This window comes from Carettochelys insculpta, chromosome 1 (assembly GCF_033958435.1).
Source record: "Carettochelys insculpta isolate YL-2023 chromosome 1, ASM3395843v1, whole genome shotgun sequence".
NCBI classification, from domain to species: Eukaryota; Metazoa; Chordata; order Testudines; family Carettochelyidae; genus Carettochelys; species Carettochelys insculpta.
The window spans coordinates 323,296,266-323,314,658 of NC_134137.1; the positions used below are offsets into that span (position 1 = coordinate 323,296,266).

The 18,393-nt window shown below is 40.1% G+C and overlaps 1 protein-coding gene across 5 annotated transcripts in view; it reads right to left on the reverse strand.

Moving 5' to 3' along the window:
- The window catches only part of PPHLN1 (periphilin 1), a 135,160-nt gene that overhangs the window by 51,473 nt on the left and 65,294 nt on the right, over nt 1-18,393 (reverse strand). For 3 of the 5 annotated variants that reach the window (XM_075014504.1, XM_075014485.1, XM_075014477.1), the window contains 2 exons: nt 9,121-9,374; nt 3,816-3,898 (listed from right to left, as the gene is read on the reverse strand). In XM_075014504.1, coding sequence (XP_074870605.1) covers nt 3,816-3,898; nt 9,121-9,374 — 337 coding nt within the window. The remainder of the gene's footprint in view (nt 1-3,815; nt 3,899-9,120; nt 9,375-18,393) is intronic. The other 2 variants (XM_075014513.1, XM_075014494.1) reach the window with 1 other exon arrangement.

Below are 18,393 nucleotides of genomic sequence, written 5' to 3' on the forward strand. Positions count from 1 at the left end.
AGTTTGAATTTAAAAGTCCAAATAAAAGCTAGTATGGAAGACCCATGTCTTAAAACCGAATTTTTAGGCTCCAGACATGTCCCATATGTATCCCACAAAGCTACATAGTTACCCACTGTATATGGCCAATTCCATTTCCGCAGCTGTCCAGGTGCACAGTAAGTAGGTCACAGGAAGCCCATATATTTGAATATTAATCTGAATTCATCACCAGCAATCCCAAGGAACATAAGGGGCATCCAGAATCAAAAATTTCCTTTATCCATTGCATTGCACCACATCAGTAGCCATCTCATCCGCTTCAGGAGCCATCTCTTGCAATCATGAGCACTCAGGACAGTAATGTCCTTAGTTCTCAGGGTTGCAAGATCTCCACCATGGAGTCATCAGGAGAGTCTGGATACCCTTGCAGTGTGGGGAGAGCAATCAGTGACTAGCAAATTTCGAGCATCCAAGAGAATTACGAACCTACTTGAGAAGATGTCAAGCGTGATGATCGCCAGAGGTTACTTCTGGGACTCTACACAATGTCAGGTGAAGGTGAAGAAACTCCAGAAGGCCTATCACAAAGTCCAGGAAGCCAGTCGGCGGTCTGGATCATCTCCAAAGACCTGCCACTATTACAAACAGCTGCATGTGCTTCTTGGAGGGGACCAGAGTATGCTGCCCACTCTTCATTTCGACACTTCTGAAAGCCTTGTTCCAGAGTCTGGGGTGGTCCCATGCACCAGCATGTCCAGCACAGTAGGGTTTTCCTTGCAGAGGATTGCTCCAGGTAACATCCAAAAAAAAAAAAAAAACTTCTCTCCCTGCTTCACGACACCGGCCTGCTTCCCCTGCTTTTCACCCTCCCCACCTTGTAAAGCAGACAGTAGCTTACCATGTCCACAATCAAATGGTGTGGTTAAGTGATGGCTTCTGCAATGCACGGTTTGAATAACTGTTATCTTTAAGAAGCCTTAGGTGGCTTCGAAAAAAGGTTTCATCATCCCCCTTTGTTACCCAAAGAAAAAGTGCATAACATTCAAGGAAGGTGCCATAACAGTCTGTGTGATGACCTGAAGCATTCAGGGATTCATGCTTGCACTAGCTCTGTGCTGGAGAAAATGGCACCATCTCCTGTTCATTTTTGCGTGGTTAGTGGGTGCTCTGAATTCTGGGACAGTATGCTGTATTCTGGGATAGTGACATCAAACACCCACAAGCAACTGTGGCAATTTTTTTCCCACCACCACTCCGCGGTACAAAACACCCAGAATGCAACAGGCCTAAGGCACTGTGCGATAGGTACCTAGAATGCATTGCTCATGCAGTTGAACTTGGATAAAGCAAAGACAACGCAGTAACTCGACACAGAGAAATGGTGAGTTGAATTTCCAGAATGTTTGAGGACACAAATTCGAATTCATAAGAACCAGGCTTAAAACACTGACTTTATTAAAAGTCTATCTCACTTCGTAGTGCAGACATAGCCTAAGACTCCATCTCCAGGGTCCTCATGATTACACCCAACAAATTAATTCAAGCATCTCAGTTCTGAATTCCATGGTATCACACAAAAACAGAACTGGTCTCCAAAGTAAAAAGGATTAAATCCCATTCCCTATTTTTCTAAATGGGAATTCCAACAAATCTATTTTTCTTCATCCCAATGAACTCTTATCACTCTCTGGCTACATCTACATGAGAAGCTTTTTCCGGCAAAACTGGGCTTTTGTCAGGAAAAACTGCCAAGTGTCTACATGCAAAATATGTTTTGTCGACAGTCTGTTGACAAAACCCAGCACTTCCACTGACAATGTTATACCTCTCTCTGTTCAGGTATAACACTTCTCTCAACAGCATTCCATCAACAAAACAGCTGTGTTGGTGCTCTGGGGCCCTTCTGTTGACAGACAGGGCTTCCAGTTCACTGCGCAGCTCTGTTTGCAGAGCTTCCAGTCAGCCATTGTGTCAAGAGAGGGTCGGGTAGTCTGGCTGCTCTCTGTCAACAGAGTAGATTGCATCTACACATAAAAGCAGATAGAACATGCAATCTGTTGACAGAAGTTTTGCAGGGAAATCCCTTCCAACAGTGACTTCTGTCAACAGAGGTTTCTCTTCTAGATGTAGCTTCTATATTTTAATAAAAAGGACGATAATCAGTTTGGTTTCCAATAACATTTTCTTCTAGTTTTCAAACTGTAAGCATTGATTTAGCTTTGCCAAAACAGAAAACTCCTCCAAATTTCAACCCTTCATCTCTTTTCTGTATGTTATATTGAGAAGCAATCCTTTTCCAGGTTCATCCTACTTTTCTGGCTTGGCTTGGTTCAGTCTCTTTCAACATTTACTCAGTTATGTCAGTTTTGATGACTACACTTGATTTGGTGACTCTCTTTTCTCTTTGGCGTTATGAGAAGCAATCCCATTGCAGGTATATTCCATTTTCCTGGCATAACCAAACACTTATGCTGCCATAAGTTACAATAAGACGAAGCTGTATACCGGATTTGGTGGTCCTAGCTCCTATAATTTAGAAGGAGTTCTTGATCAAACAGACAGCTCTCTAAGGCTATGTCTAGATTGCTGAGAACTGTTGGCAGAAGATTCTAGACATAGCCTAAAATATATAGTAGATAGAGCCAAAAATAAAGGAAGTAAGTCAAACTGCATTTAGAAGGCACGCTGGAAGCACAATTTGTTTTTAACAATGAAGTGTAAGACTGAAATTTTGAATTATTTTCTTTTGTTGTCGTATGACCACAACTTTAATGCTTAACTGTAACTGCATCAAGCTGAATTGACACAAGATTTAAACCACTATAGGCAAGTCCATAAAACAAATTAAAAAACTTATTTTAGTTAAATCTGCACAAATTTGGGATGTTAAAAGTCCGTATCTCAGTTTACCCATCTGTAAAGTTAATAGACTATCACATACCACTGGGGGGAGTGCTATGCTGAGAACAATGTTAGCGTACCACCTGAAAAACCACGAAGAACTGCAACCGTGTTAAGTATTTGGAATGGCAGAGTACTGCATAAGTCTGATCAGTTCTTTCAATTAACTGTTCTTGCCTTTCACACCTTTTTCTAACACACTAGTTGTTCACTCTAGGTTTTTGCATGGCTCTTAGTATTTCAGGAGAAAGATTTATTATTATTGTTTGTCTAAAAAGTGAACTCAGAAGCTATTCTGGTATATTGCAATAGCTGGGGGAATGCCACTTTTTCTAAGATCCTGTTCACTCTAAACATCAAGTGCATGTTTCTCCTTATAACAACATCTCTCAAAAAATTAAAATTCTTCCTGTAGAATGGTTCCCTTTTCAGCTCAGATTTCATTTTATTGCCTGTAGCCTGTGAAAACTGAAAATGTTTTCATTACTATAGAACAAGGAACAATACTGAATGCTGATTGTTCATTAGTGCTTATTAGGCCTGTCTGTTCAGCTACTCAGCATAATTATGTAGTCAGCAGTTTCCCCACAAAGTTTATATATGAAATTAAGCAGCACCACAATATTTACCATATATTCACAATGCTCCCTTCCTCTTAAATAGAGAACAGAATTACAAATTTAAAAACTTTAACGTATCGTCCTCAGAGTTCTTATAATATAGACATTTCCCCCAACCCCAGTATCCATTGATACTGTTTATTACTCCAGAGGAAGCTATTAAATATAATGAAACACTCACTTTGTGTAGTGGCAAAGCACACTGCCTCTAAATATTAAACAAGAGCCTAAGAATCTGAATTTAAGTTGGAATCTCTCCTGTGAAGCATCATTCGTAAAAAACAAAAACAAAACAACAAAAATGTACCTCACCTTTGAAGAAGGTACTGCTGTAGAACCTGATGGGGATGTATCTCTTGATGTTTTCAGTGACTGAGCTGAAGGTCTCTCTTTACCTACAGAAAAGAAAAGTTAAAATTTTCTCAAGTTGTGCACTTTGTTCACACATGCGGCACGCACACCTGAAAAGTTATCAGCCCATACACAAACCTATCTCCTTTGACAATGATAATCTAATGATATTCTACCTGCTTAGCAAAAAACGAAATTTTGTCTCTGGCTAAATGGATTAACAGTAATATTTCATAAATATGACATTTATATTTAGAAAGCCTGTTTTTCACTATTTCCAGTGCTTAACTGGAAGGACATTACAGTTTGAGATTGTAGAATAAACTCATTCTATATTCCTGTAGCACCCCTAGTAAGAAGTTAAATGAGGAATTCTACATTTTTTCAGCGTAAAATGTCTTGATCAATCACCAATTACCATAACCAAAGCTTGGGAAACTAGGTATTCACAAGGGTAAGCTTAGCAGTAAAATAAGAAAACTAGCAAAGCAAAGAACTCTAAGTCCCAAAGGGCGGAGAGTCCTTTGCAGCATCAGGGTCTTAAGTCTCACTGTTCATTGTAAACAACACTATAACAGGAGCAAACAGAAGCTACTTCTCAAAATTGTCATAATAAATAACCACTCCAAAGGTCCATTATAGGAAGCCTGCAGCAGTAGAATACTTGGCAATAGCATAGACTAATACTTGGCACACGTTTAAATAAGAAAATCATTTGTTAAATATTTTTTAAAACCCTGATAGGAATTACTTTAACAAAACTAATGACAACTAAGTAAGCCTGTAACTAAAGCATCCAAGTAATGATACGTAGCACAATGAGTAATTTCTAGTGAGCTATTTAATTTCTATGCAAAATTAAGAATGCACCTACCATTGTGCATTTTTAAATACTATTATCTAAAAGAATTAAGAAACTGAAAAACAAACAAATCTGGAAAGTTAAAAAGAAACCTTTCTGAGTTGCTATTTTTCTCTCGCCACAGATTTTCAGGGCAATCTGGCTATGACGGATTGACCTAACTGTCTGAAGAGAAAGGAAAAGCAAACAAGCAAGCAACAGTTACTGTCTATCTTGTTTGTACTGTCTCAAGACACAATGATCACCACCTCCTTTCTGCTAATGTAACTACTTTTTTGCTTTTCTCGGGTCAAAATAATAGCTGCAGCACCCTACAACTATATTTCAGAAAAGTAATTTTTGTACATTTTTTTCCCCACAACTTTTTTATACAACTTTTTTTTCCCCCACACAAAAGCCCTGATCCTGCCAGCTGCTGAAGGGGGAGGAGTCCTCTTTTCGCATATGTAGGACCACTAATGTCAACATGGCAATTTGAACGAAGATGCCCACTCATCTGCAGAGGCTTGCAGAATGGCAGAGTCCATTTTGGTGCAGTCTATTACTGTAAAATTATGGACACTACAAGTGAAGAGTCATGAAATTTTATCTACCAAACTCCTCAAGGCAGAGCATCTTTGCAGAACATATTGCAGGTGCTAAATAATAAACAATCCCCCACCTCACAAACAGACTCCCCACTCCATGGTTGTTTCTTCTTTGAGGGGAGGGGTTCACTGAGACCTGAAATACAATGAGGTCGCATCTAGCCATTGCTGACTCTAGAACTATCAAAACTACATCTTTGACAAAGATTTAGAGCCTCCCAGTTGTTCCCTACATTTATTGCATGCTATGTTTTTTTATTTTTACATGAACAAATCAAACGTACTTTTCAAAATCTGCATCCAGAGCACACAACTAGCTGCTCCTTTAAATCACACAGAATATTAATAACATTATTTCCTATATCTTTGATACTAATGAATAAAAAAAAAATGTTTTACAGATTTCACCATGGTTCCACATATATACATAACTGAGGGACCAGGCAGAAAAATTACTTAAGTTAGAATAGACGACATTGATGATGACTCACAAAAGAGTTCATACAGACAGATCGAAGGAAACTGTACACAAAGCAAATGACAAGTATGTTAGATCTAGACTAAAAGGTGGTAAGCAGAAGAACAAAAAGAGTAAGAAATGTATAAGCAAAAAGGATATTAAAGTGATCTTGAACAAGCGCATGATGTATTAAAGACAAGCAAGGCAGTTTTTAATGGGTACACTGAAATGGACAGAGGAAGCATAAACAATTAAAGCCAAAAAGATAAAGTAATTCTCTCTCTGATCTCTGCTGTTCCAGTTCAGCTTATGGACAATTCAGTTGAGTCTGTTATAGTCATTCAACTTCTCTCATTATAGATGAAATTAGTGAAAGGACGAAGATGAACCCCCGTAACTAATGAGGTTTTTTTGGAGTTGTGGCCCATCCTATGCCTTATGAAAACTGGTTTACGAATCCTGTAAGCCCAAGCTGTGGTTAGTCCTAAAATGACAAGTCGCCAGGCCAGCTTACACTTAAACCTATTTTGGATTGAGTACTTTTCCATTCAAGGCGAGAAAAATTTGAAACAAACACAAAAAATTCCCACCTTGGGAAGATAAAGAGGGAAACCAAACAACACGGATGGTGGTCAGACACCCTGAGTCACCCTCCAGCTACCACCCAGGATGCCTGCTGGGCACATCTAAGACTGAATGGAGGAGAAAGGAGATAATTTGCATGTAACAAGTTTCTTACCATATTAGGATTAGCTGGAGTGGTTTGTTTATTTTGACCTAGTAACTTACTCTGATCTCAGTGGAGTAGCTGTGTTAGTCTGTAGCTTCACAAGAAACAAGCAGTCCTATAGCACCTTGAAGACTAACAATTTTATTTATTAGATGAGTAATCAGATTTTACCTAATAAATACAATTGTTAGTCTTTAAGGTGCTACAGTACTCTTCACTTTGATCTGTCTGTCTTCACCTGCAATCACTTAAATCCTACTGTTTATATGTAATATTAACACTCTTGCTTATTATCAAGCCCAGTGTAAATAAGTTATGCGGGAGGCAAGGGAGACCAACCACTATGGACTGTGGTCTTTCGGTGAACTTATAAGCTTTCTCTGTGTGAAACTTTTTACATAGTGACATGGATTTATTTGGGGGTTTGCTCTTCTTTGTGGCTATATTCCTGGGTGCTGTCAAAGGCCTTACAAGCTGAGATCTTGAAGAGCTGAGCTGTTTCAACATCTGTATTGCTTTGGGAGAGAGGGAGTGTTACCCCAACTCTGTGCCTTGGCTTGGGGAGACCAGAGCTTCTGGCCCAGCTGGAGAGGGTGGAGGGATGGCCCAGAAGACAGGCTGTTGGGCTCAGAGGCACAACCAGCACACTGGATGACAATCCCAATGGGATCCCTGTGATCCAATCCATCACAGAAGCCCTGGCCAGCAAGGGGACAACATTTAGCTTTATCCCCAAGGATACTTTAGAGATACTGTATAAGCCAAGAGTAGCTGGCAATAAAACAAAGCAAGAAAGACCCTCAGTTTAATCAAATTATATTCACACACTATTGTAACAAACAGAACTTAAGCCCTCCCCATGCTGCAAACAAACCCTTTTAACTCAGCCATCAAAACAAAATGAAAAAAAAAAAAAAAACACCCCTAACCAACCACACAATTTTCAGGGTACAAACAATTTTTAAGAAAAAGTAGCATGGTGTAAGCAAAGTTGCTTTCTTAAAAACAGTTAAATGAAGACAAATAAGACACCATTTAAATCTAGAGTAAAAGACAGAGCAGACCTACACGTGGATATCCCACTGTGACTAACATAGCTGCGGCTTTGTAAAGCTATCTGCCAGATCACAGCTGCAGTATGTTTTTAAAGAGACAATAATACTGCATCATCCAACTTGACATTTCTGAACAAACATGCAGTTAGTGACTCATACAATGCATTATCACCAACCCCTGATCCTCCCAAAAGGGGGGAACAAAAACTTCTGCAAACTGGGACTATTTCTCAAAAAAATGGCAATTTTCTACTAGCCCAAACAGCAGGTTTTTCCATTACACTGCTACATATGAGTAGTTCTATTAACATGCTGCAAAAGTGCCAAAAATGCACTCAAAATTGTAGAATGTTCCCAGTTCTTAAGAGATTCCCAAATTTTAGACAATTTTCTTGAACAATCTTCTCCTGTCCCTGATAATTATATTCTTTTTACCTAAATCCCTCTTACAGTTTCAGATGTACATCATATTCTTTACTTTCTGATCTGAACTTTTGTATAGCTCTGCTGCAACAATTAAAAGACTCACCATCTCCAGCCTGAGAGGTAATCTGTATTTCAGTAGCTAATGAAGAAACTCCTTTGTGTTAGTGAATAGTTAGTTACATGCTTTGGGATGTTTTGGGGAGAAAGGTGAAAAACTGCTTAGTACTGGCACCCTGGAAAATGTACGGTAAGTGTCACAAAACAAGTAAATATGATTGATAATTAGAAAACACAGAAGAATACTGCTACCAAAAAATGGACAACAGATTTTTCATAATTTCAGTAGAATTTGTAAAGAGCATAGAAAGAAATTAAAAAATCCACCTAATCTGCACAAATGGTCATATCAACAATACCTCAATAAGAAAGAAAACATATTTCTACTTTAGTTTGCAAGTTTTTCACATCTGGCGGTTTTTGATAATTATAATACAATTTCAAATATTTACAATTACAAATATTATTTCTTTTCTGGGAAAAAACAAACATCCAACCCTTTGAAATCCAGGTCATATATTGCATTGCCTACCTTTAGACACAAGGTTTTGCACTGATTTGGAGGTGAAAGATTTGAATCAGTGGGAAATGATTAAATGCTAAAAGAACCAACATTAAAAGCATTGTAAGCACAGTTATAAGACATACCATGTTTCCAAAACTGTACGTATCTTTACTTTGTATTTGGGTTCCCCCCCAAAAATTCTTCCTTTTCTTCTCAGCTGTGGAAAGGAAAGCCCTTACCTACTGTTGCTCATGGCAAAGCAGCCTTTAAAGTTATCCATCACAGCAGCAAAGGGAGAAAGAAACAGAAGCATTTGCTACTAGAGGACAATAATCTGCTGAATACAAAATAGCCTTGAAGGAGATGAACTGCAGCTAGCCCTGAGAGGCTGCTGAAAAACACCTGCCAGCTGCCTTGAGAGACCTTTAATACATAAAGGAATAAAGAGCTCCCTGAAACATTTAATAAGGCAGGCAAAACATAATCAGAACAATAAGTCTAAAGTCGTCATTATCTAGAGAAAGAACTTATATACCGAGAATCAATTTCACCTCACTTATCAGTTACCATTAATCCAGCATTACCTTGCTGAGAAATATTTCTTTTATGTAAAGATGACATACTTCTGCTATGCTGGGACTGGTGGAAAGAATAGGCTTTGCTTCTTTCAGGGGAGTAGCTCCTACTGCTCACACTGGAGCCGGATCTGCTGTGTGGAGAATCCCTTCGGCTCACAGGCGATTCCCTGCAGAAAGGAGAGTCCCTCTTATGAGGGGACCTCTCTCTTAAGTAATGAGAAGGATAGAAGCTTTTTCTTCTGAAGCCGTCTCTGATGTCCCTTTGAGAGTACCAGAAAAGATAAAATTAATTACTTCTACTTACTGTGTTTACAGAAATTTCAGAAATGTAAAAGTGCATAATTGGGTAACACAAAAGCAACTTTCCAACTTTGTAGCAAGTAGAAATAGGCCAGTCATTCTCTACACAGTAAATCTGAAACTGCTAGTATCATAAAGTACCGTGTAATTCTTGGCTAACTTAAATTGGTCAAATAATTTTTAAGCATGCATTAAAAGTAAGGACATTTCTTCAAGTTTTCATTCAGTTGAACAGATTTTACAAGCTTTTCCAATGCCCAAGTTACCAAGTAGTGGAAGCAAGGTAGAGGATCTCATGGGGAGCCAACAACTTCATATATATTAATAAAGTAGTAAGTATCTGAAGGGTGAAGCAGATATTCACATACAATGCAACTGGATGGGCCTTTGACATTTTCCTTTTTTTTTTTCCCTGCACAGTCACTTAACTCATTTCAGACACTATCCAAGTTTTATTATGAAATTAATTAAAATAAAAGCACCCCAAGGAAGAATCAGTTACAGGCATATCTAAGTACTTCTCACAATCTTCACTATTTTAACCTTCACTACCACACGGCTCTGCCTCAGCCTTTTTGTTCATTGTCCTCTCATTAAGTCTCATTTAAAAGCTTTGATCCTCCATCCATTAAAGTCAATGGCTAGATCATCACTGAGTGTAAATCAGAATAGGTCTACTGACATCAGTGGAGCTATGCTGATTTACATTAGCCAAGAATTTGGCCCTTAACATTTCAGGTCCCTGAGGGTTATGTGACCATTTGTTTGTAAATGATGAAATATATCATCTTCTGATTTCAAGCTCTAATAAGTGCAAAATTATAATACTTAGAGCTGCAAACCAGTCACAGCATTTTTAATTACAAGAACAGAACAGTCATAGCACATTTGACAAAAGTTATGGGTTCAGTGGCTGCTCTGTCATTTTGACTAAGGAGAGGATGGGGATGGAGAGTGAGCCTGCCCCACATTCACCATGATAGTAGCAGCTCCTGTATATTCTGTGGCTGGGCTTAGGCTTGGGGGAGATGAGTGAGTCCATTCCACACTCACTTTGGGCATGGGCAGTGGTGGATAGCCTGGCTTCCTGCTCGGAGAGGGTGGGGTGTTGTAATCTGGCCCATAAAGCCCCACTGCCACCCTACTGTCACAACATGGGGAGGCAACATGAGGGCTAGATTTGAGTGAGTGGTTTGGTGACCCTGTGCACCAGATCACAATGCCTCAAACAAGGAGCCAAGCCAGCACCATGGCACACAGGAACCACTGCTAGAGAGTGAGAAGGATGAACTCATTCACCTGCAGCCCACTGCTTCCACCTCACAGACTCCCATCAACGATGGGTCAGCAACCCACCCAGACAAACAGAGAAGTCAGATTACCTCTGGCTTTTTCCGTAACACGACAAAGCTGCAGTCCTAAGTATAATAAGCCAAAGTTTACCACTATCAAGGAGTAGAATAAAAACAAAAAAGCAGTCCAGTAGCACTTTAAAGACTCACAGAAGTCTTAAAAGCCACTGGACTGCTTGTTTGTTTTGATAATATATAGACTAGCACAACTTTCTCTCTGTTACTATTCAAGGAATAGAATATTATTGTGACAGTCAGAGCCCCTTTGGGACTGTTAGACCCTACTGAGCCTGCCTTCCCTCATAGCCTGATAACCTGTAATCCTCATCCACTGAGGCCAGCTCTCCAGACTGCTTCAGCCAGGACATAGGGACAAGGCCAACACGCCCAAAGCTGCAGACATATTAAAAGCAGTGCATCATAAAACTTTTTCTGAGCACTCAAATAAGCAGTCCCTCTGGTAGCTGAAACTTAGATAAACCTGTTTTATGCTATACTGTACAGATCTCTGTACATTCTAAGCTCATGAAACTCACCCTTTCTGTCAACGTAAAGAGATATGCACAGCCTCCTTATGCCACACACCTCCCTTGGTAATAACTATTTACACTGAGTTTATAAATAAACAAAAGTAATTTGATTAAGTATAAAAGATGGACTGAAGTGGTCATAAGAGAGCACACAGAATAAAGTAGGTTACTAAGCAAAATAAAAACAGAACATGCATACTAAGCTTAATACACTAAATGAAATTGGAACAACTCCTCAAATTGTTCTAAGCAGCTTCTTTCACAGACTGGAAAGCCTTCCAACCTGGGCTCAGTCCTTCCCTCAGCTCAATCTTAGCAGTCATCTTGGGTATGGTAGCCAGGGAGAACAGACCACCAGGAATAGACCCCAGCCTTAAATAGGATTTGCATAAGGCAGGATGTCCTTTCAGTTTGACCTCCTCCCAGTTTCGCATGGAATAATGCAGAGTTTAAGACAGATTCCAGGACCAGGTAACATGTTCACATATCTCTGCAAGGACCCTATTTCCATACTTCACTGGCTGACCCACAGGTCCACAGGAAAGTTAAACTCCACTGTCTCATGCTAATGGTTCATCACAGCTCTGAAGTGTGACCAGTGGGAGTGACCCAAAGCAGCAAATATGCAATGACAGATATACAAGGTAGGAATACTGAACTTATCTAAAAAAAGAAACATGCATACAGATGGGAAAATCTCATTCAATAGATTACAGCCCTTCCAGTAATAGACTCTTACATAGAGTACACTGCAGGGTACATCTTCGCTACAGGGAATATCGATTCTGCCAATTTTTCCAGAGTTTGATTTAGAATGCCTAGTAGGGACGTTCTAACTCAAACTTACGGGGCACCCCCACCAACTACAGTACTCCTGTTCCCCATTAGGAGTAAGAGAAGTCAACCAGGAATGCAGGCTCCCTTAGTGGAGGTAGCATGGAAGCCCAAATTAAGGTTCATCAACTCCAGCTACATAATTACTGTAGATGGAATTGCATACCTTTCTTTGACCTTCCCCTGTAGTATAGGTCTGCCCTCAGTTATGACACGCCTATAGCCTATGGAATGACAAACTAAGCACACGTATAACTAGTTTGTAATACGGTGTCCCTTCCACATGCATAATTTCTTGATGTAAATTGGTGTTTTTCTGTATGTGGTTTAGATTTTTAATACAAAGTAGCAGAGAACTGTGCTTAAATAACCTCCAATGTTTGACATATGTGGAAACTTTCAAAGCTGAAATCTTATGCCATTGTGATCAAACAGCAACACCGATTCCCGCATTACATGTTGTTGGCAATACTTGCATTAAAGCCAATCTTTAATTTTCCCTCGGAAACACTGAGTTTTATTGGATGTCACACCTCTAATGCTACAGTATTAACTGTTGTTAAAGACAGGATCCTATAATAAACATAGTAATGCACATCTGTTTTTGTCACTAAAATCAGGGCTGGCAAATGCCTGTTAAATAGCTTCATTAACACTTAATGGCCCTTTCACAGGTTCAATGTTATGCTAATATGTCTGACAAGTTGGAACACTTTTCACTTTTAAGTTAACAAATCACCTTTGGGAGAAGAGTCACTGGTCTGCAAGCTGCAATAGCTTGCTGGGGGAATATTCAGGAATGGTCAGAATGAGGAAAGGAAAGGAAGAGCAGAGAGTTTGAGCACTAAGATAATGCCTCCCCTTGCCTCTGATTCCCACTGTCCACACAGAAAAGTGTGTCCCATGACCACTTACTAAATTCCTGGCTGGCCACCCTAAAAAAATTATTGCCACTTTCTAGTCTAGCCTGAAAACTCATTTCCCAGGTTCTAAAAAAGTATGCAATTCACCTGAATTTTTATAAAGAAGCTGCTAGGATACACGGATAAATAATATGAAGCAACTGTTTATAGTGACATGCATATAAGAAACGTGACAAATGGCTGTTCAGTCACACTGAAATGTAAAATGGTTGTTTAAAAGTTCTACAATGTATAAAAAGAGACAATGTTTGATTTTTCTTAAACAAACAAGCTTTCAGACCAGCTGGTACACCGCATTTCTGCCCAAGGTAAATTTTTATGAGCTAGTTATTAAACCTCTGCAGAGGACTTGATCACGCAAATGTTTACAGACCACCCCCCAACTATTGTACACCTGTAATAAATGCTCAACTATTCACTCACACATTTACAAAATATTTTCTAAGCATGCTTTTGCCCTCTGAATGAATGAAAAGTGATAGGGGAATAAAAGCCAACAACTGCAAGAACGTGATAGACCAAAAACATTCTGAACTGTATTTTCATTTTAGCATTCTTCATTTACATTGTTAACCTACCCTTACTGAACTGTAATAATGCAGGCAACTAAATATAAGACAATATCTGACCGAAACAGCAATAACTTGACACTTCTGATCACATGATTAATGCAACTCAAGTTGTTAAACTGAACAAAATCACTCAAATAAGTTTTTATTTATTTTTGCAAACATAGATTCCTCTCTCAATATGAACACAGTGGAATACGCCTATAACTCACCAATTCAAACATTTCAGCAAACCATATACTTGTTATTTCAGCATGCGTATAAACAGTCTGCTGAATAGGGATGGATTTAGCCTCCAATTCTCTGCTGAATTGGGACTTCAATGCAGGACTAAAATTTCTTTAATGACTAAATATAATCTCCACATTTGACACAAATAAATATTCAGAGTACATATGATTTTTCTATCTCTATGTATTGACACTCATCTCCACAAAACTAATCTTCATACATGCATTTGGATTATCTTGGGCACAAATCACTCTTCAAATTTTAAAATTAAGCAATCATTCCCTTATTTGTCAAACTAAACGAGACGCCCCACGTAACTGAACTAGCTGACAGAATTCAGCTAATCTATTAGTGCCATCTTGACTACCAGAGGCAACATTTTAACAAAACACCTAGAAAGGTGAGGTGGTTGCACCAGAGGAGACCTTCAAGTGCCCACAGTACAGGGACTCACAGAGAACCTCACACATTCCATACCTAACCCACCATATTTAAATCATTCACTCTCTCTCCAGTCATACCCACCTTCTCCACCATGTCCAGCCATGCCCTACCCTCCCAATATTGATTCACCCAGCGCATCACATAGCAGCTTTGTTGGACTTAAAGGACTATAAGCAGTCTTCTAGGTCTTCAGTTATAAAGGTGAGAGGAGATGTGGGAATGGGAACTCAATTTGGAAGTGAATCAATATGAATACCTATAAAGAAAGCTGCATGTTCACAGTCTAAGGATGGAAATCTGTGCTGCAAAAGGAAGAGAACGGAGGCTGATGAGGAAATGGTGAGTAGAATATGGATGGGATGCTGCCAACAAATGTTCCCTCTAGTTTTGCCATCCGTGTGCAGAATAAATTTTATGTTCACTGAGTCATATGCATCATCAGTAGAAACACATGCTGACAACTGCAGATGTTCTGCTAATCAGATGGGTGGCATTTTAATCTCTCTGTGTGGCCGCCCAAGTGCTCAGCTTATAGGGAACACTGATGAGAACGGATATAAATGCTTTTTTCCCTGCTTCTTATGGTTTTCACTAATGAGATACACAGCCTAGTGACCTTAACTCAAAGTTAAAGATGTGCTGGTATGTGTGATGGATGTTTTTAATCTTTTTCCATTCCAAATAAATAAAGAGATGTGAATATGCAAATGCTAATTGCTTTACTAGGAATGTACCTCCCAACCTTCAAATAATGTGACACAAACCATCACAACATGTAACAAGTGACGAAAATGTGGAATACCCCTTGATTTTTTTTTTTGTACATCATGGTAGAATGGACTGTGTTACTAGAACACTTGTTTTTAAAAGATATGTTTGCAGTGTGTGAATTAAAGCCAATGTTTTCTTAAATAAAGAAAATGGGGGTAGTCAAGGTAAGGTTATAAGCTTTTCTTAATATTGTGTCTATAACATGCACATAAATACAAGCAGCCAAGGGAGGAAGAGATGAGCTTTTTAACTCAGCCTTCTGGTTTCTGACCCTATGCACTTTCCCGAAGAGTAAGGGGTTTTCTGACAGGAAGATGCATCTGTCACCTCCAAAACACTGCCTGAATTAGCAGTGAAGCCTGACACTTTTACTTAGGCAAAATGCAAAAAAACATACCATAAAAATAATTACACCTCATAAATCTAAGTTTCCAAATATACAGTAAACAGTGATATCCAGCATCTGTGGAACCAGGAGGTTGCCAGATAATCAAATATTCTGGATAAGAGAGAGTTCAGTACTCACGCTGGGTAGGAGTGCAGAGGAGCCTGCCATCTGCACTCACACGCATCACAGAGGCACACAGGACAGCACTGAGGGGGATGTGCCCCCCACCACAAGAGATGGGGCTATAAACAAACCCAAGCTCTGGCTCCCTGTACTTTTCTTCCCGGCTCTGTGCTCTGTTGTAGGATGACTATGGGCCTGGGCAGAAGGAGGCAGGCTTGTAGCTGCCATCTCCCAACCCAGGGCTCTGCAAAGCCCTCCAAGGTGGAGCCCCACAGCAGGAAGGGAAGACGACAGCACCATGGGGGGGGAATGGCAGCTGGCTCCAGAGTAGGCTTGGCCTAGCTGCCAGCTTTCCCCTTCAAGTGCAGGCAGCTCCTTGCAGAGACCGCATCAGCAGCAGACCCACACCGGCAGCGGGCAGAGGAAAGTAGTACCTGCTATCTATTTGAATTTTTAGCTACCTACATGATTAAAGGGGCTAGATTACAAATGTCTTTTTAGTTTCTTTAGGGAACAGGATGCCAAGACACGTGAGGTTTGTCAGTTAACATCTAAATGTCCCTTTAGGACAGACAGTTCCAACTAAACCAATGAGATTTTATTGCTGCCAGCTTCTTACAATGTTAACTCCACCATGAAGCCTCTGGGAGTTCCATGCCAGTCCCAAGCCTGGATAAAGGAGGAGGGTTGGTCAGGTGAGTGATGATGCACTGACAGTGAAACAACAATACAAATTAAAGCTCATGCTGGTATGACCACAGGACAAAAGACGCTGGCTCAGATATCGCCCAGACAAATAAGGTCCATGACACCAATCAAGCTATCGGGATTGGGTCGATAAGTTGGCTACCGAAAGAAAATTACAACTAACGCATATACTACCACTCAGAATGTGGAACGTCCGAACACTGTGGGCAACGGGAAAGTTAGAGCTGCTTCTAAAGGAGTTGCAGAGATACCGATGCAACATACTTGGACTGGCAGGAATGTGTTGGATGGCATCAGGAGAGATGTGAGGTTGCGAAGTCATTTTGTAAGGAAACGAAACAAAGCATGAGGCAGGAGTCAGATTCCTTCTTAGCAAAAGAACTAGAGGAGCACTGTTAGGCTACAAACTGGTGAATGCAATAATGATGGTAGCAAAATTCGAAGCAAAATTGTTCAACATCTCGGTCACTCAGGTGCATGCACCCACGTTGGACAGTATGGAGGAAGAGACTGAGCTATTCTATAAAGACTTGACAAAGGTACTGAAGAGACATGTTCATTATCAGAGGAGATGGGACTGAAAGAGTGTCATGGGAAGATTTGGATACAGAGGGGAAAAAAATGAACAAGGCAAGAAAATACTAGAGTTTGCTACAAAGCACAAGATGATGATCTTCAACACGCGATTCCAAAAAGGACTGTAGGAAGTGGACATGGTGATCAAATGACAGGAAGTCCAAGAACATGATCACTATGATTTTGATAAGCAGAAGATGGGCAACATCAGTACAGCAGTGCAGAACTTTCCAAGGAGCAGATATAGACTCGGACCACCGTCTAGTGATCGCAAACATCAGGATGAAACGCAAGAGAAAGAGTAAGGCACGGTTTAAGAAAAGAAGAGACGTGGTGAGGCTAAGCAAGAAAGAAATAGGGAATGCGTACAGAGCAGCACTCGAAAAGAAGATTAGGAATGCGGCCACAGAGAAAGGCCTAGATAAGAGAGTCAAAGGGATAGCCATGGCGACAGAGGAGGCAATTGAGCAGACTGTTCTGGAAGAAAATAAGATCAATAAGAAGTGGATTACACAGAAGACACTCAAGTTGGTCCAAGTGAAGAGACCGTTGAAGATCAGAAGGGATGTTTCTGAGAGGGCAGAACAGCATTATAGGGTGAACTGCAATGAGGTAAGGAAAACGGCCAGAAAGGATAAGGCAAAATGGTTACAGGGGCAGTGTGAAGATACAGAGAGGTATTACAGCAAATGTAAGACCAAGGACATGTACAAAATTATTAGAAAGTGGCAGCCAAAGCAGATGGTGATCAAAGAGGAGAATGAACAGGTGCTCATGAACAAGCAGAAGATTGTGCAGCAATAGACAAGATACTGCACCCATCTATACAAAGCACAGTTGGACTTGAGTGTCTCAGAGAGGCTGCTCAAAGAACTTAGAGATATCTCTGCTGAGCATCGAGAGCAAAACTGATATTTCTGAGGTGGAAGCGGAAAGAGCAGTGAAACGACTAAACAACAACAAAAGCCCTGGAAATGAAAAGATCACAGGAGAGATGATTAAATATGGCAAAGAGAGTATGACTCAGGAAATACACCAACTATGTAATATATCATGGAAAGAAGGGAAGGCACCTAAGGAATGGACAAAATCTATGCTAGTGACAATACACAAGAAAGGCAGTGCTTTGGAGTGCAACAACTGCAGAATGATTGCCCTAACAAGTCAGCTAGGCAAGGTGCTGATAATGATATTGACCAAGAGAGACTAAGACTGCAGACAGAAGAACATCTAACAAAAGAGTAAGCGGGGTTCAGGAAAGACAGAAGTACCATACAGCAGATACTGGAACTAAAATTGATAGTGGAGAAAGTGCGACAAGACAAGAACATCTACACTTTCTTTGCCGATTTTCAGAGGGCATTTAACAGTATAGATCAGAAACTGACTTGGGCAGTGTTGGAGTTGTACAGAGTGGATAGCAGACTGATACAGTTGTTGAAGGATATCAGTGAAAATGTGGAGGCAGCAGTGAGAAAGTGCAGAGAGTTGGGAAGTTGGTTTAGAACACGTAGAGGTACGAGACAAGGA